The sequence below is a fragment of the Varroa jacobsoni genome, unplaced genomic scaffold (assembly GCF_002532875.2).
Source record: "Varroa jacobsoni isolate VJ856 unplaced genomic scaffold, vjacob_1.0 scaffold_879, whole genome shotgun sequence".
Classification (NCBI taxonomy): domain Eukaryota; kingdom Metazoa; phylum Arthropoda; class Arachnida; order Mesostigmata; family Varroidae; genus Varroa; species Varroa jacobsoni.
This window is the reverse complement of record NW_019213781.1, coordinates 175,115-201,863: the sequence shown is the minus strand read 5'-3', so window position 1 is coordinate 201,863 and position 26,749 is coordinate 175,115. Positions and strand designations below refer to the sequence as shown.

The 26,749-nt window shown below is 41.6% G+C and overlaps 1 protein-coding gene across 1 annotated transcript in view; it reads left to right on the top strand.

The window, feature by feature from the left end:
- LOC111264601 (adhesion molecule nephrin) overlaps positions 1 to 18,546 on the top strand; it is a gene marked incomplete at its 5' end in the record, with an annotated part of 47,581 nt that extends 29,035 nt beyond the window's left edge. Inside the window, 13 exon segments of the mRNA XM_022840654.2 lie at positions 154 to 320; positions 1,477 to 1,618; positions 4,579 to 4,728; positions 4,964 to 5,113; positions 8,899 to 9,062; positions 9,383 to 9,506; positions 9,880 to 10,191; positions 11,811 to 11,944; positions 12,409 to 12,673; positions 13,350 to 13,565; positions 14,711 to 14,956; positions 15,122 to 15,750; positions 18,169 to 18,546. Of these exon segments, the coding sequence (XP_022696389.2) occupies positions 154 to 320; positions 1,477 to 1,618; positions 4,579 to 4,728; positions 4,964 to 5,113; positions 8,899 to 9,062; positions 9,383 to 9,506; positions 9,880 to 10,191; positions 11,811 to 11,944; positions 12,409 to 12,673; positions 13,350 to 13,565; positions 14,711 to 14,956; positions 15,122 to 15,750; positions 18,169 to 18,174 (2,705 nt within the window).
- Between the last annotated feature and the right edge of the window lie 8,203 nt (positions 18,547 to 26,749).

Genomic DNA, 26,749 nt, shown 5'->3' with positions numbered 1-26,749 from the left:
CATATAGTGACACCCGAAGTGTTTTTACGCCCTTCCTTGCGTGTTTACACGTATATTTGTAGAACGAGACTATATTTACGTCGTCCAATTTATGAAGCAATGGCCAACAGTACAATGACTAAATGATTATTCGCTTTGCTACTAATGTTACAGTCCCTCCTGAGTATGTAAATGTGACAGTGGACCCACCGATGGCACGGGTTGGGCAGCGAGTTTCGTTACTCTGTAACGTATCGTCGAGTCTTCCGGTTTCAACGATTCGCTGGTTTCGTGGTCCATCAGAGATCGACCCGGATTATCAGCAAGTTAACCAGCCAGCGGTAAGCAGGGCTGATAATTTGTCTCTATTTCATCTGCGGGAACGCGAATGAAAAAAATTCTCTGAGAGCACTAAAAATACCCAATAGCACTAAAAATAAAATGTATGAAAATCTCTTTATTCGTATAGATACCCGTGAAACTTTCTTAGTTTGGTCTCCAGCCTAAAATGAGCTGATAAAGGTTTCTAGAGTAAACAATCAAACAAAGTCAAAGTGTTGGGTTTGTTCTTTTCTAGACTAGTGTCTAAATCGTTTACGCTGCCCATTTTTCTGCGCTCCTGACCATAGTGCAATGCGAATAATCAGTCCTTGCGCTGGAAAAACATATGTGTGAATATGCTTCATCTATCATTCAGTCTGTATGCGCTTTAATTTTAATGCGCTTTTAGAATTATCGGACCTTTCCAAGCTTTCATTTTTCGAAAACTTATGTCATGTGGAGTTCTATATACGACACAAATCAGACAGAAATATTAAAATAAACGATATCAAAAGCGAGGCCCACTTTGATGCTCTTCTGTCACTTCGCCGACGCAACTTCGTTGTCCTTTGTCAAGTGTTTGTTGGTATATAGCGCCTTGTTTCTTCCGCCTGAGGACACCTGTTTTAGGGCTTGCCTGTGCCATACGCGCACGAGTTTTTTTTATGAGGTAGTTTGTTGAATGCTTTTTAAATATCAGATATCAAGACAACTCTATATTAAATGTAATGAAGTTTAAAAAGTGTGGTACATTGTAATCGTCGACTGGACCTTTAAGTAACCGATATAAATAGTCCATAAGTTTTTGTTCAGAAGGACTGAAAAATGAGTTTGTTTTATTTATCTTTTCATAATAGCCTGAGCTGAAACGTTCATCGTCGAAAATATCATATACGAGTTAGGGATAGAGCTTCGCACCATAATCTGCAACGCACAATTTGTAACAAGTAATAAAAATACTAACAACGACCGAATTTTTACTAAGTCTTGACGTTGTTACTCGTAGTTTTCAATTTTACAGGCACAACATGCCGCTAACTAAAAGGTATTCAGCATAGCAGGCAACGCAGAGTTGGGACGCCAACCCCAAATTATCGAGATGCCAAAACAATTTTAGAAAAGCGTTTCGTTTCAGTAAGCGATACTTTATGTTTACCCCTTTCTTTTACATTTTAGAGCTTTGGCGGAACTTCTTCACATTCTCGTTTGACCCTTCTGTCAGTAACGGCCGAAGATAATGATCTTCCCATTGTTTGTTCGGCATTCAATCATTTGCTCAACATCTCGCAGATGAGCAAGGTCCATCTTCGAGTAGCTTGTAAGTTGCACTTTTTATGGATACGTTTGTAGTTTACATACTAAAGTTCAGATAACTTCTACTTTAGGCGTAGATTGTAGATGCTTATATAGCAACGTAGAATGCTACACTTATCGATAGGCCCCGTATAAGTGCATTAACGAAAAAAGTTTGGGCGCTAGCAAGAGAGCCAGTACTCACGTTAGCTGTCGTTAAAGGTATACACATTTCAATGAACATTTTGCCCTACCAAGATACTACAATTGGCAGCTTATTTAAAATTTAATTTTCCAATTAATACTTAGTAGCAAATTAATTTTACGATTCTATATTTGAGCTGGGACTCTATTATGTTATTGAAGCGTACTTAATGGAAACAACAGCCAAAACACACATCCAAAGGTTATCACTTACAAGATGTAACTTAGCGGCTTACTGTAACAATGTTTCACATTTCGGAAATATAGCGTCTGCTGGGATGGGTCAGAAAGACCTCAACAAAAGATCGTTTTGTTTGCTGATACTACCAGAAATGGCCAATATGCTCTGCACTTCAAAACTTTCTTTGCTATTGAAAAAAAAGATTCGTCGACCAAACTGCCGAAGTCGTTCCGATTTTGTCACGTTCCTTCTTTCGTATTCGCTTCTTTTTGGGAATATTGGCCAGTGGCTTCGATCCGCGTTTCTGTCACACCAACAGCTTTCGTCGGTTCCAACAGAGTCAGTGATGCTGCCGCACTGCGATCTGTCTGAGAACGAAAACCATCACAAACGAGTCGCACCACGATGGCTGCCGTTGCTATTGCACTTGATCAGACGGAGCCATCTGAAGTTGTCATTCCTTCCATTCTCTTCGATTTTTTAGATATTCACCTTGTGAAACGGGACAAACTTCGGAGCAAAGGCAGAGTCCCTCCTCCGTCCTTAAGGCTAACAAACTAACTAACTTACTTTCTTAATGCAACTCTCTGCTAATGAACTAATTAGCACCTGTTTTTGCTGTTCTTCACCATCGCTTTATCGCGCTCATCTCGATCTGTTTCACTCGCTAGTCGCAGCGACATCGACAATCTGCCTAAAACGTCAAGTTTGGCTTTTGAAGACAACTCTACGAAAACTGTCAGAAAAATACAAAGGAACATTACATCATGGATGACCTTGCGTTATTTGCCCTTTTTATGTTAGCATGATAAGCTGTACCTACGACGTTCCAATCGTCGACCAGTCTAAGATTAAACTGCTGAGTGCCACGGATCAAGGTCCTGTTCGTGTATAGCATGCAGGGTACTGACTAGGTCGCGAATTGATTTCTGTGCATTTAGGTCGCCGATACGTATTGGAGAATAAATATATTTTGAATGAAATATCGTGTAGGACAGTCCTAAAATTTCTACCGCTTCTGTTTATACGGCCGTTTCGTCCCACCTTCGTGGAGTGTCGTCTCTGTTTGGCGTTTCTCTATCTTTTAAGGAAGGAACTTTTTAAAATTCTTGTAGTTTTCTCTAATTTCTCGTTTATCAGCAGTTTCAGAAGATTAAACGTAGTTTGATAAGCGGCACCACCATCGAAGTGCCATTATAGTTTCTGCCTAACTATCAATTAAAACGCCTTTTGTTTTTATATTAGCAATAAAGTCGAAAACTCGGCTTTTTTCCTTAAACGTATTACTCTGATATAGGTATTGACCTCTTTCATCCCATTGTTATTCTCACACACATACAGCATACAACAATCAAGCTTCACACAGCACTGATATTGCCGACATTTTTAAGTAGTTTTCCTAATTACACCTAATTACACGCCATGATGGTATTCAATGTTGCTTTCCACTATATAACACTATCACGAGTAGATCCAAAAATAGTTTTAACAAAGTGTAAGTTTTTTTGGATTCAAAATAAAAAGATAACAGGAAACTATCTAAAAGAACAGCGTTTTTAGTCGCTATCTTAAATTGACGTCAAACGGAGGGTGAAGCGAATAGCCTCAAGGTCCTTCCTCATCAGCAGTGGTCATTGCAAACTTTTTCTCCGAGAACGCGACGCGTCCGGTCCGGCGGAACCATCTACATCTGTTTGTTCCCTGGAAATAAATGTTGACGTGACCATTTGTTCAACCGAAAGCTGGCGCACTCTACTCTCTACTATGGAAAAATTAAACTCACCTTGTAATACTCTAACTCTATGCGAGAAAAAAGAAAACCATTATCCTCGCTCCGTGTGTTTCGACAAGTATACATGCACAAACGGAGTTTGTGTTTCTACACATCTGCACTGCCATACCCTGTCCTTTTCAAAATTCTCAACCTATCAACGATTCATTTCGTGATGTTCACTTAGAGAACAAAAAAGGCTTAGTTTTGTTATTGAAAACTAAGGCATCGATCGTTCGCGGAAGCTCATGAATTGAAAGTATCAATTAGGCAAAAAATGCTATAAATTACAGAGCAAATAAAATGCATCTATGTAATTATAGATGTTCGTTAATTATGCGGGTTTCTTTTTAATTCTGCCTTCGTACTTGAACAGTCTTTGTCTTTGGTTAACATAAGAATGACACTTAAAACATTTGTACCAACAGAAGACAGGCACATTGTTTAGAATAGGGCAGTTTTAGAGTGTCAAAGGATTTCTTACAAGCCTTCATTTAATCACTCATTGTGTTAGGTTTGTGAATTTTGTTCCGCGATTATGCATACGCGTTGAGGCTTCATTCATTGTAGTTCTTGCGATATGAAACCAACGATGGAAGTCCGTAATATAGTGATACGTTGCCTAACTAATAATGTAGATGTAGTAAGGGTTCCTGCAACTGCAGTTTCCTAAATTTCTAATAGGGCAGAAGCCTAGAAGAAAGATACTTCTAATGCGTTTAAAACATGAAAAGTGACTATTCTTGATCAGTCGCTATGAAATTAGCGCCTTTTGCGCCTACTTAATGCTTCGTTATTTTATAAAACAAACATGATCGTTCTTTTTTAGATCCGCCCGAGTTTCCACAGTCTGAGTGGACCTTTAAGCTGACAGAAGGAGAATCAATGGTGGTGAATATCTCGGCCAAGGCGAATCCCTCTGTAACGACCAAGGGATATTCATGGACTCGAAGAGGCGCGTTACTAACAAATGTAGATGGTAATACCGCACTTTGTTTAATAATTAGCTTAGTAAATATGAACGTGAATCACTCAGCTAGCTGAGTAAATAGAACTTGAAACATTTGTACACAAGCACACAGTAGAGCACCTTTTTCAAACTAGTGTGTTGTATAATCCCGCATTATCACCGGCTGATTTTAATCGTTTTTGTAAATGTCTCCTACGGCGGTTCGCTGACCAGTCGATGACCTCATCTTATTTATCCTACACAGCTCTGAACGACAGCGCTCATTCGATATCGTTTGACGGGCCTTTGTTGCACCTGCGCAACGTAACGCGTTTTCACGCGGGCCACTATCTCGTCGAAGCGGACAATGGCGAAGGTGCCCCTGTCAACGCATCTGTCTACCTTAATGTCCTATGTGAGTATGGTAACAAGCACATTCACAATTATTTAAAAAGTAAGCGAGTGAGCTTAGCAGGTTAGGTTCTGAGAAATCTTTTCATGTTTCACTTACTAATGTGCGTCAGCTGTGGTGTCATTGCTTTTTATTGTAAATTGAAATTATTCAGTTAGAAAGTGTTCACCGATTAGCACAGACAGAATCAAAACACGTTTGTAAAATGGAATCCTATGGAGCTATTAGTACTGAAAGTATAGGAATACTAGAGCTGACAAGTTCGCTATTTAGCAGGCATCGGTTTCCATATCAGGCTGTCAGTTTCCTCTACATTAAACGAGACTTATATCTGACATTTCCAAATTAGACAAACGACAACTTGTACTATCTATCGTATAATGATAAATATACTTAGGTCAGCTAGAAATGCGCCCGTATTCTATCCACAACCAAGTTCGAAAACTAACTAACTAGCACCAGTACGATGGATCTAACATGTGTTCCGCCGTCGGCTCTGCTCAATCTAGCCTTTTCGCATTTGTTATTCTGCTGCTCTTTTTCTCTGTATTTTGCGCGATTGCGATTCTAATTTGGACAGGGATTCTATCAGTGCGCCCTAGCGGAGACCACCACAAAAAACGGCGAAGCGTAACGCCAGTCATAGGCGCTCGCAGTTCCGATCAGTGTTACACTTATATTCTAGCACACCTACAGGCACATGTCTTCCTTTCGGTACGATGTCGTGGCCGTTTTCCATAAAGATTGGCTGTCTAGTGGCCCGCAGTTGTTAGCGCAGTCGCTGAATTGTTGGACTCATTACGGGTATGAAGACGGCGTGAACAGATGGCAGGAGAAGGAGCTATATGTTGTCATGCATGGCGTGCAAATATGCCCATATTTTTCTGCCTCTAATGTCGTTCTCTTTTTCCCAGTACATGGTCGGATGTTTTCTTGATTCTCGCAGATTAGGCTGCAATTGGCAACTCACACATAGACCAGAAGGTTTTGAACCAAACTCATCCAAACTAGAAACTAAGCCCTTTTTCCCCGGATGCTCGTTCTGCTCTCTTGTAACTTCTATCCAAAGTTTATGCAAACAAGTTAATTTTGGGCCGCAGTTGTACAGAGTGCCCCGCCGCATAGTTGTGTTTGTTGAAGCTGGGGCGAACGAAGCTTATCAACTTATTCATCCAACGTACTGAGCCAGTACAATTGCAAATTAGTAGTGGCTGGCCGGATCTGCCCCTTGCTACTATCCCTTTGCTACCCCTATCATCATGGCCTTTTCTCCTCACTTTTTGTGTAGAAGTGGATGCAGGACACAGACAAAAAAAAAAGACGAGAAAGGACTTCGATTCTCTACTCCTTGAATAAGATGGCTTTTTTGTTCCGCTGCAGACAACACCAGTCCGATTTGCTTTCTCTGCCAAAGCTGAAAGAGTTGAGGAGGGATCGAAGAAGAACTACTGCACCTTTGGTATTCCTTCAGACATGGCTGGTCCGGCCGTTCCGTCCAACGAAAAGAGCAAGAAAATAGAGTGAGCTAGAGAATAGTCTTTTCGGTTCTCCCTTTCTCCCTTCTGTCATTAATCACTTTGGCTAGGCCTTTTCAAATGTAAGAGTGGGTGCCCCTTGGTATCGTTGGATGATGGTGGCGGCCTTGCCTACTGATCCCCTCTTTTTTGTCTGTCCTTTGTACCGCTTTTCTTCCGGTTAGCTGTTTTTCTGTCACACTCCCCATTCCTGTGCGACTTCTAGACATCACTGTGTCTCTCCACCAGGGGCGTCCTCGCTGAGCGTGAATGAGCAAAGGCTTGAACCGCTGATCGCCTAAGGCGCACACAACGAGCCGTCAGCCTAGAGAACGAGCTACACTGCAGAATGGTGCGTGCATGTGGTACGTGTACGATGAAAAAATGAGGTTAAGAGCGCAAGGAATAGGACAAAACGGGTTAACTGAAGACCAAGGGCTTTAACTGAAACTTTAGCGGCAAGAGCCACAACGACAGCAGTAACGGTAGCTAAAAAAGCTGCCGGTAAAAAAGTAAGAAATATTCTTTCTAGATTCAGGACTCTGCTTGTCACTACAGAAAATGGTTCGTCCGCAAACAAAACCGGCCGCGTGTCTTTTAGTCGTCTGTATCCACTTGTGCACATATCCCAGAGCACTGATCTGCATTTATCGGGTGTATGTGACGGTGCATGAACGTACGAATATCAAGCGGTTCCATACGCATGTTTTTTTCAGTCTGGGCTTGGCGGGTCTATCGTTTCCAATGAAATGGCTCCCAAACGCTTAAAGTGGACGAAAAAAGGATGATGACTAGAATCGGTTAGGAAGGTCGCGCCTCATGAAAAGAAATGTCAGATGCACTGAATAACACGACAAAAAGTAAAGGTTGGGTTAGCTTTAGGGTCTCCTCTCGGATTATTTCCTTCGGCCTGAAAACAGGAATTCGAGACGGAGAGCGAAGTTGACAGCTTGGAACTAATAAGAGATCTCAAAACAAACCGGAACGAATATGTATCGTTAACGCATTTTGCGTAGCGCACCCTAATAGGTAGCCGGTGCGTTACCCAGTTGGTTTGCGGGACTTATTTTTTGTAGATAAGGTAATTTCGTCTTTCACAGTCACAGTCAAACGTAATGACGACGACTAGAAGCAAGAACGACAAGAAGACCTTTACTGAGAAACGCTCAGAGGCGAGGGTGGGGTGCCTCGAACGAGTAGGAGATTGTGGCAAAATCGAAGCGGACCGAACAAGAGGGGAATGGGTGGAGGAGGAGGACACGAACATTTGCATTGACAAATTGATGCCCGCTAATGCTTCGTCGTTGGCGCTTCCTCTACAGCGCTTACTACAGCGATGACGACCTTCACAAGTGAAATCAGCAGCGGATAGACGACAGCACGGCCATCGATAGCTCATTGCTTCTTTATGTCTTTGCTCATAGTATATATTACGGAAGAAACAAGTGCCATTCTCGATGCGGGAAGCCGCTAGCTACTATCCCACTCGATCCATACTCTAACTCCTTTTAGCCTGTTTTATATGCCTCTCGACAATCTCACTAAACAGCCTGAAGACAAAATGTGCTACGTTTTCGCCCTGAATTCCATTGACTTGGTTTTACCTGTTCCCGAAAATCATTGCCCCGCCAGATCTAATAGAAAAAACACAGATACGAAGTAGGCCCAGCTAAGCGGCGCAGAAGTGCTGCGCGATCGTTGTCAGGAAAAAACAGTTGGAGCCGATCTCAAAAGATAACCCGCCATCAAATTAATCGGTGAATACCTGAAGATGAGAAGAATCTGACAATGTCTCCAAGCGAGACAACTAAGCTTAGAAGAACTGCGGTAGGAGAAATCATTTAAAGTAAAGTAAGCAAAAACAAACAGAACATGATCTGACCTGTCATTTCGGAACTTTTTTGCGAATGCAAACGAAGCGAAGATTAAAGGAGAAGCCAAAAAGGGGTATGTCACAAGAGCAACACGGAAGTGATTTCGAAAAACAAATCCATATATACGATGAATAGGATGGGCTTACTTATAGTATGCAATAAATGATTAATTTAATTACATTTTTTTGGATAAGTGACAGTTAGTTGTTTTCACTATTTCAACGAGTATTAAAAAAATGATTCGGCAGGTGTACCAGAAAACAGAAGAAATAAAATCAAAAGAGCCATGTAAATGTTACCTGTCGTAAGCCTGTGTCGATGTCTTTACGCTTTATTTGAGTGTACAAACCAACATGAATTTCGTCATTGATTAAGTGATTGCTTTATTTGTGAATATTAGTCGCACCTATTCTGGAAAACGTCACACGTAACGTGGAGGTCGACGAAGGTCAAGATGCCGTACTGTTTTGCTCGGCTGTAGCAAACCCTTCAGCCCAGGAACTTTTCTCGTGGAGACGTCAGGGAGCCCAGCTTGGACTCGCACCCAAGACAAAACTTATACAGGTATGCACTAAAGTAGAAATACTGGATTTCATAGACTATCTCTAAATAGTTGCCAATAAAATTCATATAAATTCGAATACAAAAATATGCATACAATTAACTTCGGAATAGTATTTCCTATGTTTTTAAATTAATCACCTTTTCATGCTTAAGCTAAAGAAACATGATTCTTTGAGTTAACCACAAAGAACTGATGCTACTGGCACTAATTCGGTGCGAAGACTCATGCCGCGCTTTGGATATTTATACGACACATTGTAGTTTATTATAAAACACTGAATCTGAGACTTTGCCCCTATTGATTTTATTTCTTTAACAAGAAAACCACCTCGAGCGAACTTCGTTTATTAAACGTTTCCCGGAACGCGACGGGAATATTCGAATGCGTTGCCACCAACGGAGTTGGCGAAGCGGCTGTTGGTATTATCCGCCTAACGGTAAATTGTAAGTATCTCATAATCAAAGACTAACAGCTCTAATAAATGACACGTTTGCGAATCGATCAACGCAAGTAGTTGAAACTTGAAATACTTAACTTGGAGCCGAAGACTACCTATACACAAATGGACCATTTAAAATGCATTACAATTAGTGGAGTACACAGTTTTCCGAAAATTTCCGTTGGTCGGCAAATTGACGTGGAAAAATGATCGTATCGGCATTCCCTAGTGCGCTCTATGCTTGGTTGGTGACCATGTGCACTTGTAAGGCATCACTGCAGATATAGTTATCTCTTGCCGAAGTCTGACGTATGAAATAAACAAAGCCCCATAATCTACTGAGATCAATTACTATTGTGTTTGCATCTCCTCTTTAGATCGGCCGCGCATTCAGATGCCGCCTGATCCACCTCTACATCGAGTCGCTTCAGCCGTCGAGGACAGCGTTGAGATTTCGTGTAAGGCGGACGGTGTGCCGGCTGTTAATTTCGAATGGCTATTTAACGGCCAGCCGATATCAGCGATGCATCCGAACTTCGAACTTCCTCGACCCCGCAAACTGGCCGACACCCGGTGGGAAGGTCTTTTAACTATTCGGAAAGTGACCGAAGGCGATTACGGATTATACTCCTGCGTCGCAAACAACTCGTTAGGCACGGATTCGTTGGAGTTTCACCTCGTACCTAAATGTGAGTTGTATGGACTAATTGACTGCTGTAGAAGTTTTCATTTATCTAAATGGAAGTTCAGCTCTGGTGAATCGTGCTCAGGCTTTCGTAAGCTCTAATACGAATAGGCGTTAACTTGGAGAGGGACTTAATGCTCAATAATTGTTCTTAAAATTATTTGTTAATAATTGCTCACAGAAGAGTGACTACGGGTTCTCCGCGTACAGCTAACCTTCATCACGTAGACTAACGACGGCAGAACAATTCATTCCCTGCGCCATACTGTTTTCGTTCGCCTGAGTGCCCTTTAAGCGAGGGCTCGTAAAGTCCATAACTTCAAGTAACCTTCAACGGTGCTATAATGTTTAATGGAATGGAACTTATAAGGGGAATATGTTCTTATATTTTAGCTCGGTCAACAAGATATTCTCACTCGACGTAGAGATGGCTGAATACGTTTGGTTTTCCATGGTTTTTATGTTAAACTCTTCGTGATGATAAAAGGCGGTTTCAGGTTATCGTTTTAGCGGATTAACTGTAACGCTCATTCATAAGGGGTATTGTTAAAATGTATCTTAACGAAAAATCTATCTCTATATACATATATGCTTTTTTTTTTTAAACAGTGCCGCCGCTGCGTTGCTTTTCGTTCGTGAATGCCACTCCCCTTATCGTGATAGCCAAAAGCTGTTCGCTAAAAAAAGTCAGGTTATTTGCTAGGTTTTTCTGAAACTGTGTGTCTCATAGGCTTCGTTTATGCTGTTTCAATAGTACACTTATCTACATTCAAACCTTGCCTATTATAGCACTGGCAAGAAGTTGTTTAAAGGAAGCTTGTCACAGTTCAGTGATAAATAATTTGCTTATTTGCTCTTGGCCCATTGCAAAGAAAACCACTCATTCTATTACTCGTCTCGTTTGAAACATTGGTTATTGCTGACCAGAAGGTCTACCACGCGAGATGATACCAATTTTCCACGATTTCTATTTCGATCAATTGTCATGAACGTAGCATTCGTGTACCAATAATGTTTTCGACTAGTTTCAAAGGGTAGCTCGTAATGCAGTTCTATACTAGAGAGAGACATACACATAAATACCTTTTTCATGAGTAAATTAACTGTTTTCTGATAGCTTCTTTCCACTGTAACAGCGGCGAAGCAGCGCACAGCAGTTTCGTCTAATCAACGTTGAAAAGAGCGTTAGCTACCTTGGTAGATAGTAAGGTTGTGTGTTGCATTATTTGCAAACGTAGTTCCCTATGGGCGACCAAGCAGCTCCTCTTTTTCGCGTTTCCCCGTCCACCTATGCCCCTGTGTTAATTATGACGTCTTAGGAGAATGTTGAAGATGCAACAGATAGTTATTTGGCTAGAGGGAGGAAACGAAGGACGCCCGTAAAGATTTTTCGCTCACCGAACATCCCGCTTTGCGCGCCGTTCAGCTCGACGTGGGGCAGGTGGGAATGGCGGATCCAGCCTTGCCAGTTGTAGGCATTAGTGGACAAGACGTGTTAAACGATTAGAATACGATAATACGTGTTCTACGCACAGACACTTTCTATGCAAGCATTTGCCTGTGGTCGGACCTGCTCATCGCTATTGTGTCTCCTTTTGTCTTCCTTCGTTATTGATTGTGTAGCGGCTCCTGATCCTCCTATGGGACTACAGGCTTTCAACATCTCGCACCATGCCGTAAGGCTCAGCTGGCAACCGGGATTTGATGGAGGGCATTTACAAACGTTTTACATTACCTACAGAAAAACCGATGTACGGGTAAGGTTGTAAAAAAAAACAATAAAAAGATGAAACACAACTTAAATGGGCAACTTGAAAGAGCCAGAGGATAACAGTAAATCCAGCATATTTGCGTGTAGCTGAGAAAATTATTTAGTACGTTGAGCTAATAGTTTATAGCGCACCATGCCCTTCAGCATTTAGTAATCCAATCGTCATAGTTTGCCGTGTCGGAACTTGAAACGAGTGCATTTGTTGAAGGTCGTTACTTATCATCGTCGTTGTCATTCCCATAATTTATTCCAGTTCGAACGTAGATTACGACTATTATATACTGGCGTAATAATCAGTTTTCCCCATATGAGCGCCTTGGGTTATACTGGACAATTAAGAGTCACTGTAGTTTCGACATTATCACGTTCGTTAACGTAATGTTGACCAAGTGTGACAGCTGTTTTCTGCTCGATCGCACCTGCTGCTCAAAGTGCTAACCGTTTTTACAGGCCACCCATCCAGTTACAGTGTCCCCCAGAATAGCAGAAGACGATAGTGAGCGCAAGACCAACGTCGAGACGGTTGCAGACATCCAGCAGCGAGATACCGTTCTTCTGAAACAATCTGTCCTAGCTGTCAATCTAACATCATCGCAAAGTTCCTTAATAGTGGAGGGCCTGGAAGCGAATACCGAGTACACTTTTGAGGTGACCAGCTCAAACATTCTCGGCAAAAGTCGGGCGCCCAGTGAGCCCCTTGAGGTGATAACGCAAAGTAAGTTAGCCATTACATACTATTGCATTATATTAGTTAAGACAGACTGTTTTATTCCAACGTATTTAGCGCGTGCGTTTCGCAAGTCGTGTCTGTAAAAGTGACTAAATTTAAAAAAAGAAGCAAGTTTTTCCTTTTTCCGGGAACAGTTCATCCTAGTTATTTGATATTTGAATAATAATAGGCCCTGAATTGTAAAAGAAAGCATTCATTTCAGTTAAACAAAGACAGGCACGGCGGGAGTGAGCAATTAAACTTCAATTAAACATATTAGCCGCAAAAAAATCTGATAAAAGTGACGTTATCTAATTATGAGGCAAAAAGTACAACGGATGTTATAAAAAATCAGTTTATTAAATACTTGATTCTTCAGTGTAGCAGACAGGTATTGCAAACAAGTAACTTGATATTTTTATAAATTTAATTTTACTTCAAATTCAACTACTCTATATCATTAGCGTTTTGCAGTTAACATTACGCGAAAAAGGAAAGACACTTCATTTCAGAAAAACTATTTTGTCAGATGCCAAGGAAATCTAACAAGCAATTCTTGTATTTTGTACTAACAGCAGGCTCCAGTCGAATTTCACTGTGAAAGTTAATTCTACCACATTTCGGACGACGCCTTTCTGACGTTATTGTTAGTTTTACAAACAAATTTACTTTTTTTTTGCAGATATACCCCAAATGGATTCAACGATCTCCATGGCAGGCAACGGTGGTCCTCTTTCATCTTCAGGCCTTGGTTCGGGCGTAGGATTTCACCAGAGCGCCAGCTCGACGCTGTACGCTCTTGTGGCAGCCGTCGCAGGCCTGCTGCTTTGTGTCAACATTTGTCTGCTCGGAGTGTTTCTCAGACGGCGCAGAAGAAACAATGACTCGCAGGCAAATGGTTTGTAGCGAAGGGCAAAAGTAAGCCATAATTTGCTTTGACACTCGATTGTATCTAACACAAGGTTTCTGTTCCGGATGTTTGGCAGTCAGTAACATGCAGCCGGAGCCAGTGTCTAGTAACATACATTATCAGGTTGTCTATGACGCACTAGAAAAAGGGAAATTTTACCGGAAGGGTCTGATTTTCACGTGTATCAGCACTGTCGTCCTTTTGCTATCTTTTTAACATTCTGCGGAGCGGTGTGGCCGTCTGCGCTGCAGACGTTTTGAGTCTTCACCGGTCTTACTATCGAAATAAAGTAGAGCTACAAGGGAAACAGGGTGTCGTAGAACCCTCTGTCGATTCTTGCTTTTACTGGATGTGACGGTATCACGCAATCCGGCAACAATCGAAGATTACGAAATCATCTACTCATCAACTAGGTGATCTTCAATAATTATATCGCCAGATGCCCATCGTAACAGCCTTGCTATAGGCTCGAATAACCTGACGTAATTTACGTTTACAACATAGACTGGAAAGGCTAGAGAGATGAACGTATCCAAATAATCGCAACAAGCGTGTTATCTTTGGTATTACTGAAAATGACACAATACGCACCAGTTAGGCCTGCTGTAGATAAACCGAAAACTTATCGTGCACTGTGCAACATATGAACTGTAATTGAATGTTTGTCCAATTGCTTGTACTTAATAACTTGTTCATGTATTCGTTTATACTGGTTCAGGTGCTTTCTTATTTGTGCAGAAACGTTACGAAGGCGGCGTCATTGGCGTGTTTATTTAGGATACTGAGCCTTATATTACGAGATAGATGGTTTATTCCATGTACTACTTTATTTCAAATATCGGATTTTTAACTGAAGCTTCCACTAAACTGGTTCTACTTGCTTTAAAAACCAATTTCATTAAAATATCCTATATAGAGCCAACTAAGAGATCGTACCTAGACGCTAGATCAGGGACCTAGTTAGTTCCAGCCGCTAAGGCGCCTATATAGCACATACCATATCGATTTCTAATAGATCAATTTTAGTGAACATTGGAAGTGTATTACAAAATAGCTTGCAGTATATGAGTGTCTATTTTCTAAAAAAATAACGTACAGCAAAAAATAATTATTCACTAATTAATTATCAACAGGTGATTGCAACAGGAGCTCTGCCTCTGGAAAAAAACCATCGAACGACAAAAAAGTGTTCCTTGTAGGCGAACGTAAGGGTTTAGCTGAAAAGGATGCTCCTGCAAAAGGAGCTGCCGGCTATACGAGAGATAACGATGACCACTGGATTCAAACGCCACCGAAGCTCGACTTCCATGTTTTCCGCACACCTGATGATGAGCCTGTTGCGAAGCAGGTTGCCCTTCACCAAGAGACCCTTGAACAGGGTAAGCACCTTTGAACTTTTCGGTTTATGGTTTGCCTATTGCATAGAGCCAATGGGAATACATTGATTTTCTTTTACGATTACTATAGCTTTTTTTTTTTTGCATAAAACCTACGAACAGTAAAATGACTTCGTACATTTTCGTTTTGATACTCCATCATTTCAGAGGTAAAGGTCATGCCCCCCCAGCTGGCTGTTGCAGATGGTTATAAACTACACTCCAGATTTGATACATCAGTGCCGTTAACAGAGGTTCCATTTCCTGACGTACTACCGCTGCCGCGAACCCTACTATCCGGCTCAAGTTCGATAGTGGCCCAACCCACATTATCGGCATCGGGCCAGCTTCCCTCCGAGGTGGCTATTCCGCAACCACTTTCTGCTACCGACGGCATTTTCCTTCCGCATCAGCAGCTACCTCCACCCCCTATGTGGCTACCGCCCATTCGTGATGTGTTCGACCCTACTACGCGTCGTTACAGCACGGCGGCAAACGAGCCTCCAACCGCCGTTCAAAGGGATGACCTGGTATCGTCTACTCTACCGCGCAATCTCCACCTGCACCAAACGGCAGGTTTACAGCAGCAGCGAACTAATCAACAGCAGCTGCAGCAACAACAACCACAACAGATCCTGCCACAACAGCAACAACCACAACTAGCCAATCAGCAGGTGCAGTCCGCAAATACAACTGCGAGTTCTAGTCGGAACTATGGCGGAGCAGCCACCCTCGGGCGACAGCCGCGGAATAGGCAGACGACAACACAGAGACCCGGCGTCCGGTGGATCCCCGCGGTACAAATGATCCCACCAGTAGCTGCCTCAGTGACCGCATGCAATCCAACGAGTCAGGGGCTGAAAGAGACCAGTTAGGCTGGGTTGGGCCTTCAGCAATTAATCTTAATAGAATCAGAACCAGCAAGCTATTTTTTTTCGGCTACACTCAATATTACGGCTAGCGTTGCAACTACTTCCGCCGACATTGTCACTGCAGAAAGTGCGATCCATTCCCACGACATGAGCCCTGGAGCCGTTGCTGTTGCTTCTGCTGGCCGTACAGATAGATGTCAAGGCGATGACACAGATGTGCGTTCTATATGGGACAAGGTTATTTTGACAGGGGAGGGCACCACAGTCAGATAAGGCTGAATCGAGGGCTGAGTGGACGAACAACGTTGAAATGGGGATGCGGCAGTGCGTAGGATGATAACGATGTCATCTACACGGCAGCTTGGTCGGTCGTAGTAGACAGACAAAGCGGTTACAACTAATTCAAGTATGTGCGTATGAGAGATTGCGTTCCAAGGCGCGTTCTGTTAAATGGCACATATAATTACAATTACTATTACTAGTCCTTGAAACCTATAGTTCATTCCTTTGTTTTTGCCTAAAGTGTTGCGACACTCATGGCTGCCAGTAATAGAGCACGATAGCATCTTACCTATAAGCCGTTAACAACCGCTGTATCCCTACCGTTTATCAGAAGAAGGAGCAGGAGCAGGGGCAGCAACAAAAAATAACCAATTGACCATAGAGCATGCAATTTTAGGTAGAAGAAAATTAGATAACGGAGGTTAATATGAAGTAAATGACTAAAAACGAAAACTGTATTATATATTGAGTTATAATATATATAGTCTACAATAGGAGAGAAATGTAAGTGATAATCGGTGAAAGACGAAGTGATAGAGCGGTGGGGGGCTTTTTGATGTAACACTCGTTCGGTGAGCGATGCAGATCTAAGCGGTGATACGGTGCATTGGAATGAATACGTCTTAACTAGCATTTTTGCTGAGACCTTACCTGTTAAACGTGGCTAATGAGTATGGGTGCTGTGGTGAAGGTACAACTAAGTGCTCAAATAGTAAGGCTGTAGAGCATAAAATGAATAAGAAAATGGCCGCGAAAGCAACAACAATAACAAAGGAAACCTGTTGAGGTGAAGGGAGCATGATAAATGAAAAGAAAAACATTTAGACTAACTTTAACTATTAGAAAAGTTGGATAGAGCACTGAACGCAGAAAGTTAGATGTTAAATAACGATGAACGTCGCGTTCAAGTCAGTTGTACGCTCAGCGTGGAGGATAGGGGCCGCCAGCGTGTTAATAATAAGGTTATATATAAAGTAAGTAAGTAAGTATGGGTTTTAAAACACATTTAATAGTTTGACTGAAGCATGTGATGGAAGAGTGCAAAAAGAGGGAAGAACTTACGCAAAGCACAGTGGGACGATGGAAGGCAAATCTGTAAATATCCATAGGCATTGCGGAAAACCCCTAGCTAAATATTGTTACTTCCACTATAAGAGGCGAAGAACGCATGAATAACAGCAAGTTAAAGGAAGGAGAAACACGAGCGGTGAACGCGTCTAAGGCACATTGGAAGTTGAATAAAAAACGAAAAACCTAAGGTCAATTGGGGTCAAGCAAGGGCGGAACGGCAAAAAGACCAGTACTAAAAATCAAAGCAAATAATGTCAGATAAGAACACCAGTTGACAATCAACATACAACAAAATTGCTGAATAATTGAAGACAATTCGCTTAGGCAGATAAACAGATTAACTCTGAGGGATGGAACGTACGTACACGAGTAAAAAACATTGCAGGTCATATCTACCAGAACGAAAGCAAACCGTTGGTTTGATGGTAGAAAACGCCTGTACGAAATTCCCTTGGCTAGATTGCCTTGGCCTGTGTAGATAGGAAGTGCAGGATTATTCGTATGGAAGCGATTATGGATAAACACAAAAATAGAGTCTGTTTTCGTTGGGAAAAAAATGCCTTTAATTTTGACGGCGAAAAATGATTAGGGACGCACCGCAATAATAATGATGATGGCGACTATGAATGCAGAATAATACATTCAACAATAATAGCTTCATTGAACACACTTCCCTGTGGTGCGCGTCGAGTACGACCGGCAAATCGTCCTGTCTGTGCAGTCCATGTGTCTATTGGATATTGTCTGCCGAGGACAAAATGCGACAAGGAAAATGTCGTTTATCGCATCGTTCCTATTCCTGCTCATGGTACCGTTGGAATGGTTCCAAGGCAGTTGAACGTCGTACGAGGCGAAACAAAGTGGCCCCGGATCCAAACTTTTACCGCAATTGTAACGCTCAAATACCTACATATGAATTTAAGCGTACAGACACACATTCATATATAGAAATTTAACAATTAATAGAAACAGCTTTTTGGAAATTTACAGGCATGATCATGATCCTGTGTACCGACATGCGATATTAAGGTAGTTCACCTCGAATGTCAGCAGTGTTCGTAATGAAAAACACAGGGTGGGGAGAGTGTATAATGGAAAAAGAAATGATGTTTGAACTAACTGAGGAGACGACCTCGTGGAGATGAGGAGTAGAGGGCAGAAGAAGTTGGCGATACCAATAATACTAACACAGGAACGAATAGTTGCCAAATGGTAACAAATGAGTGACGCATACAGAACAAAGAAGCAGAAGAAAAAACTACGGACGGCTTTAACAGAATATCGGCGTCAAATGTATTATTTTCTATTTTATATAAATCGATGAACGAGTAAGAATAAAGGATGATTAAAGTTGTCTCTATTTTAAAACCATCGTGCTTTCAATCGATGTAGCATAGGCACCACCAACTAGATACGCTATATGATTAGGTCTAAATGAAACAATAACTATATAATAGAAATGCTATTCAATGCAACTTAAGTAATGGTTAAATAATCTCCAGAAAAGATGCCGTTCAATTTTACGATCAAAAACTGGCTACCAAAGTACACTATTATCATACACCCGGACGAAATTACAGCCAACTTTGATCACTCCAAAGAATCTCGTATTCACTTATTGCCAAAATGCCAAATCAAGCTCTTATTTTTTAGAATTTTTTTTGTCAATCGTGCTTGTTTCGCTCAGCTGTAGATATCTCATTCCAGGAAAATTAACCAATTCGGACGATACCTATAAGGATTTTATCCATTTACTAATATCTGAGTATTTCTCATTCTTCGCGGAATAAATTCGACTAGATCAGATCTTCGTGCCATGTCCGAGTAATGAAACGGAACGACGTCTATCTGGACGTTATCAGAATAACATAAAACAGGCAACCGTCGAAAGAGATAACTTGACGATGCTTTGACACCGAAGTTGACTGAAATAAAGACCCGAGTTGAGGCTTTCCTTGGATTCATCAAACGGCAATTTGCTGCCAGACAATTATCTTCGAATAGGGCACATAATTGTTGAAACGCCCTGCTGGGGAACGTCCTATAGACGCGGTAGAACTGGTCGGTATAAAATATGCAACGCTCCTCTTTCGTGTAGGATGCATCATCAACTAGTGGCTATTTCTACATTTATTCGTCAGCATATAGCTATACAAGACACAGTATATAACAGCCTACTTATTAGATCATTCCTCAATAGATTATGTGTTGAAAAACTCCTATCAATCAGCGCGGCATATTCAATGTATTGTTATTATTATTATTTTTTGTTAAATCGAAAACGTTATTTACATGATTCCATGCGACAACAGGTTTGCCCACCTATGTTGCTTTTCTTTGAAGAAAAATTGAATTTTATTGTATCGTCAAAAGCGCTTCAGCGGTAGTGTTCTTTAGGTCTACCGACATATAGGGAACCGAAAGCAGACGTCTGAGAAACCTGGCAAAACAGATGGAAAAATTTGGATTGTATTCATGACGGTGCACATTTCTGTTTAATTTCGCTTATCGATAACTTCATCCTTCATATACGTAGATCACTTTATCAATCTGCCACTTAATGGCAAGTAAAATACGTGTACAAATAGGTACATTTCGCGCCCCTAGTTTCTTAACTTTTTGCTTTTTTTTTTTATCTTTAACTTATCACAAACGTAGTGATGCGCAAACGCTTAAATGTCAGCATTAATGGGTAACGATAAAGAATTTATGGAATAACGAAGGTAAGTGACAAGGAGCTGCGTATATAGCTACTCTGCTGTAGCATAGGTCCATCGGATAAGCTTCGACTAAATCTAGTAGGCGGCCTTTGAAGTCATACAGAGCAAGGGTCAAATCGAACTAACACCTTAAAAGGTCTTAAACCAAAACCGACCAGCTGTTCTATCTGAATCTAACAGACACTTATTACTGTATACGTCGCCGTCAAAACCCGGCAAAGACCATCTCCGCTTTTACGGCTACCCTGCTAGACGTTTTGATAGCCAAATATGTACGTGTGCAGTTATTTTTACGCATACACAACTTCGTGTTTATAAAGTATTTACAATTAAAATTCCAACAACATAGAAATATGCGCCAGCTCGAAATAACTTGACTTTTTTTTCTAGAGCTTCAAAACGATAACAGCAATTTCGGCTTTCGTATGGGTTGGTCGAACTGTCGTCAGGGCACCGACGAAAGTCGCTTTGCACCTGAGCGTAAATTATCCCTGGCAGTCGCCGCGGGAGTAATGTCCTCTTTGAATATGACTCTCGGAAGCTATAATTTCTACTACATTGCTTCAGTCACGGTTTCGGAAAGTAGTACGCAACGTTTGCTGTTCAACAGAGTCAAAGCCGTTCGAAGAGGTAAGTTATGGTGCTCTTCAGATGGCAAGGTCACACGGGCGAAACCAGCCTAACCTCAGCGTGCTTTACCGGACGGCTACCACCCTCTTTTTCACCACCCTTGCCAGTGCAATATTCACTACTATTTCTACTACAATCGTGTTCCACTACGTTCGTTTGGCGATCTTCCCCTATGAATCATAATGCATGACCCACGATTTTCCACATCCGACCCAATCCATGCTGGCGCTCGTTCACTCTCTGTCGTCGAGAAGAACCCAACATTTGTTTTCGCAGGCTTCTTAACCCGAGCGAGGGTTGTGTTGCGACTTTCGTTTGCGAGTGGGCTAACGAATCGCCGGTTTTCAAGCGACGATTGTCGACGTTGGCTTGTTTTACCCTGTTCTCGCTGCTGTTATTGTGGAAGGACGCATAAGACCTGGCGAAGCTGGCAGTTGCAATGACTGTGGTTGCGTTTCATTGCAACACTCATATAGCACTGCAACTTCATTCGAGTGTGCACCACTAACAGGCCGTCTCGCGGCCACCTTGACTGCTGTACACTTTCATGCATAGTGGAAAAGTGCAAAGATGGCTAACGCTAATAGGCAACAGTTCGTTCCTGCCATTTGTTTCCACACGGCCATTATTAACCGAAGGGCTCGAGTCATTTAGCTCAACGGTTAAACGCTGAAACTAGTGCTCCCCTTGCTGTAGTGGTAGACGATTATAAATATTATACTAAAATCTGTGCGGATTTGCTAACGCTTGGCCGGTGGCTGGACGAGAAAAGTATCCATAGCTTTACAAGTGAAGTGCAGTGCCTGTAGTCTTTGAAACGTGAATAGTCAATGAGTCAACTGTGACTTAGAAGCAGAAAACACAGAAGACGTAAAGGATGTATGACTTTTAGGTCGCTTACGTACGGCGGCTTAGATCGTTGACGTGGGTCAGACAGGTCGATGTTTACCTTTGGGGAAAACCACATGGACAATAGAGAGATTTCGTAAGCGATATTACACCTATGATCTAAGAGAAAATATATATATATATATATAAAATAAGGTTACGTGCCTGATTCTGTCGCTTTACTTCATTCTGGACACGTCCCGCAACCTATCCTGTTTCTGATACCAGGTTACGACGACACTTGTCAAGTATCTGCCTCTGAGCAATCCGCCCAAGAAATCTTTATATGCTAACCTAACAATTTTACGATCTTTTCACAGATCTATCGACACTTCTAGCTGTATGATTTTCAACCGCGAAAAATAATCACTATTAATATTAAGGATAAATTATATTTGTGCTAAATAATTTCGTAAAAATGAGAAGAGATTTTTGATTAAAGCACGTTCTAGGGACCTAGTGATGGGTGCAAAATATAGCATGAGCATATATAAAAAAAAATATATATATATATTTTTTTTTGTTTAGCGCATCTGTCTGTAGCGCATACAAACGCTACATATATATATATATATATATATATGTATATGTAGCGTTTGTATGCGCTACAGAAGAATATGCAGAATTTCCTTGCTATTCCTATCAAATTAGGCATACATATTGTACTAAGTGCCAATATACCTATCTGCATAGTTGAAAGCTGGTTATACATACATCCTGTCGAGTCTTTAATGGAAACTACTATAGTTTATTTTAAGAATTAGCGTATCCCATAGAGTTAGTTATATTTAATAAGCTAATATATATTTTATTTATAGCATTAGCAATAGCCGTAATGACTCGTCTGACCAGTGTTCTACGCACGGCCTCGATAATCCATATGTAGATACACGGGTCTGAAACCCGGTGTCCAGTTTTGCTTAACGTCAGTTGGCCATGTCAAATCAACCTGCCGTAAAAAACAGCCTTGACATTTAACTAATTACCCACTCATTCTAATAATGCTATAGTTGCAGCTTAGTTGTGCTGTTTCCAAGTTACTTGCTCATATTCTGCTCAAACCCCCGTTGCTTTCTTCATTCAATTACTATTTTTGTTTTGATTATTGAAGATTGCAATTTAATAAAATGCGTTCCACTTATTAAATTAATGTTTTAAGTTCAATTGCCTAAAAGCTTGATTTTCAGCCTTATCGTGTCCAAAGTAATTCGCTTTTGGCCTGCCGCTTAACACCTCCTTAGGCCTCTTCAGCTCCCTTATATATAGTAAACACAGCAAAAAATCCTATTAATGAACTGGGTTCAATGGTAAGTTGTAATCGGATTCAAAAGTCGAGAAGGTTATATAGGTAGTTAGATATGAGCATGGCATCAGAATTGACTCTAATGACGAAATCTACGGTCTGTTTCATCTTGCCACATACAACCATATCGCTTAAGCTAATAACTATACAAGAGATATATAGCAGAGATACTGCAGAGCTTGTAAGCAGGGCCTGGTAGATATGAGATAACGTATGTACATAGGTTTAAGGTGTTGAAATTTGGCATCCACAAGCTTCTAAAGAGCTGACCTTTAACGACAGAAATGGTCTAGGAAAGCGGAGTCTGTTTTTTAGGTAACACAAACGGGTAACAGGCGGTGAAAATGATCACTCAAAGACAAAACACATTGAAGATGCTAACAAAGGTGTAAGGTAAGCCTAAATAATTATGAAGATTAGACTCGTGAATAATGATGTTCCCGGATTTATGCTAAGCTTAAAACTACTACAAATGAAATTTTTTTTTACAGAAGACGACATCCTCAATTGTGTCCTCATAGTACCAGTAGTTATGCGTCAGGTGTAAGCGACTTGTTCTGCAATGGCCGATTCCTGTACGCTACAATCCGCGTAGGTGTTGCTTTATTTGAAGAGTTCACAGATATTTCCAAGAGAAGTGAATGCGTCAATCGGACATAAATACGACGAAAATACTTCTCCCTTGGTGGTATTCCCTAGCGGATTTAGCATTCTGCAGTAGACTCTCTCAGCTAGAGATGCACTATTATCAGGTTCAGACTGCTTAACGGCTACGTCCATAATCTAGTGCAAAGGTTAAATCGATACTTTTTTTAAGTTTGTTTTCGTCTCACTTCAGCCGAGTGGAACATTGAATAGTTATTTACCCTTACGTATGTAACACATTTTTTCTCATTCAAATCTCCTACATGACTACCGTATTCTTTATGAAGACGTAACTACTATCTTGCAGTGAAACGACGTATCCTTATGTGTCCATTCGACGGGGCTCCTCCGCTAGAATCATAGATAGATTGTTCTGCAAGACAAGCTAAAAATAGCAATAGACCATTGGGATAGAATGACACTTTCAAAGTGGTTTAGAAGCGCTCGATATCGAAGCAGGCTTGCTTATTACTTTACTCGTTCATGTTTTGTGAAGCGTCTGCTTCATCCAGGTACCTCAAAGTTCGTGCTACGTCTTAGCACCGTTTATCTTGAAATGCATAGCGACGTATTCAGTACAATAGCCAATATTGCTTAACGCAGTTAGCGTGTCGGTGCCAGCAGTGCTCTGCCGTACGGATACATTACGGACGTACATAACGTACTTGCCGGCCATCACAGTACTCCACCGACTGCTTACATTTTGACTTGATACATTTCAGTCTGGGCATCAACCCGTTGTACAGCTGTCTTTATGCAGAGCCATTAACGTCTTTGTTGCCTCAATGTAGGTTTCTGAAGGCGGCAGTATGATACAATTTCAAATGGAACAGCCCAATACATTTTTGTCCTTTCAACGCTGTCTAACAAAATTCTTTATACGAGTCTTTTCACCCTACTAAGGAGTATTCCTAAATAAACTTCTGCAAAAAAAAGTTTTTACTACATCAACAGCTCTTGCGCTGTCCTTTTGACTTCTACACTCTTATTATTGTTGTGCTTTTCGCACACCGGAATCGTTTTCGCACTCTGTTGATTATAAAGTAAGTAACTGAATACAAAAATGCTTTGCCCTTCGCCGGATCACATGTTCTGCCAGCTAATGAAATGTAGTGACGCAGATTGCATAGTATATCCGTGCAATCCGTGAAAAAAGTTATGCTATTTTTTCTTTGTCTCTTATTATCCTTACTAGTTAGTCTTGGAATGAGAACAAACTACCAAGCAAGTCTACAGTTTCAACATCGACAGTATATCACGTCTGATCAAGTATATGTGTATAGGACGTTGTGTTAGCTAGCCAGTGAAACCCGTCTTAGTATGGGTTTAATTGTACCTTGCTATTTTGAGTGTAGAATCCTAGCCAGATCACTACAGATCACTAATCACGATGTTTTTAAACAGATGCAATTGAAATAGAGATTATGCGTTCTCCCGTGTAATCCGATTATATTTGGCTTGACGTACGACAGAAGATGACGTCTTGTAGTCCTAAGGGGCATTCATGTAGTCTGGCCGAACGTTGGAACACTGATAGGGCACTCAAAACGAGCCGTATAATTAAATATAGTATTCTTTAGAATAGATATCAATCAATTTAACCTGTCATGTCGCCACAGTTGCATCAGTCAAAGCAGACGTTCGCATGTTTAAGTTATAATGACGTTAAAGCAAGCGTTTCTGCGTCAGATATAAAAAGGATGACGAGATGAATCGGTGAAAAAAATTCGATTGATACCAAGAGAAACCTGCCTGTAACTGCCATAGGAATTGTAGAAATAGCTTTTATTTTTTGTCAGTGCGAAAAAATAAAGCGTTGCATTTTTTGCGCTTCCTTCGCCATATTGGGCCGCGCCTTAAAAAGGGGCCTCTTATCCATAATTGGTCTGTCTATAATTTTGTGTGGTGGCAAAAGTTCATCGAACTTTGCTGAGAAGGATTAGCTTTCCTTATGCTTGAACCGCGCTCGCAGAGTAATACCCGAAAATCTTATTGTTGATTTGCTTTCAGTTTACATATATCGGTATAGTAGTACCTATGGGTCCACGAGAATAGGCGAAGTCCGCTAAACAAAAACTAATGCTAAGGCAGGAAGCGGTAGATAATAGGATCCTTAGGCGATTGGGTACCAATGATTTCTAGTTGCTCTTCCCGGATATTCTATGATTCATGTGAACCGGTACATTAGTGCATTTAACAAGTGCTTTTGCCATGCGATCGTTTCGAGTAAGTTGATGCCAGCAATGTCTGCTTTTGAACCTTGTGTCCCACAGAAAAGCATTCATTTATGATGAATAGACATTCGGAGGCGTTGTAGTTGTTTGCAACTACTGTGATTGAGCTTGTGCACTGCTTGTTGAAGAAACAACGTTCATTCCCGTTCTCTCAATCTGTCTTTCGTTTTCTGCTCTTATTGTGGCGTTCGGCTGTGGCGGTGCCGGCCGTGCTAGTTATAGTGGCAGTACAGGTTGCTCGAGTGCTCCTTCGATTGGTCCTATGTAGAACGCAAGCACTTGCGTCAGTCACGCATCGTCTCGCCATCACTACTTCCCGTCCATCGACATATGCAGTTAACCACCAGCTTACATCGTTTACGCGGGCCCGGCTACCACCTCGCTTACCTCCTAGGTTCCACAAGATGTTCGTCGTAGCTATCGACAATGGCTCCACCTTTTTCCTCCGACATTTGACCTACGGCGACGGAGCTCCTTTTCTTCTCGGCTCCTTCATGCGTGTCCTTGCCCTCTGACCTTGTCCAATTGGCGTTGCGTCGGTATTGCGTTTGCAAGCATTTGCCAGGAGCTTGCTGTTAGCGGTAAAAAGAAGCAATAGATGCAGCGACGCTTGCTGATTTACTCATCGAGCCAACCTAACGTTATGAATGTTCCATCTACTGAACCTGTTTTGCCCGCCTCCTGCCTCCGTTGCCTGAATCTCCTTTCTGTAGCCTCTTCGTTTACCTTTCTATGCCATTTTTCTTCATAACCTCCCCTTCAACTGGCTTTGCCGTTCTACTGAGCAACATCGATAGTCAATATGACCTCTCAATATGTCCTTTCACGCGACAGCAGTGCCCAAAGCGACGTTCTGTTTTGGTACAGCTAACGTTCGACAATCACTGCGGTCGTATTGTTATGGTTGTTGTACTAACGGCGGTGGCAGCAGAAGGCAGTAGGACGACCTGCAAGCCCGGCTCATCTGTCCGTCTGGTGAGCCGGATGTCCAACAATATTTGCTCGTGTGAGAGCACAAAGCGGGAGCGTGCGTGTATGTACGTGTGTGCGTCGTCAATACCGAACAGCAAATTTAGCAGGCAGCGGCCACTGAGGAGAAAATATATACGAGGGAGTCCACCTGTTTGGCATTAAACCAGAAAGCAAAAAGT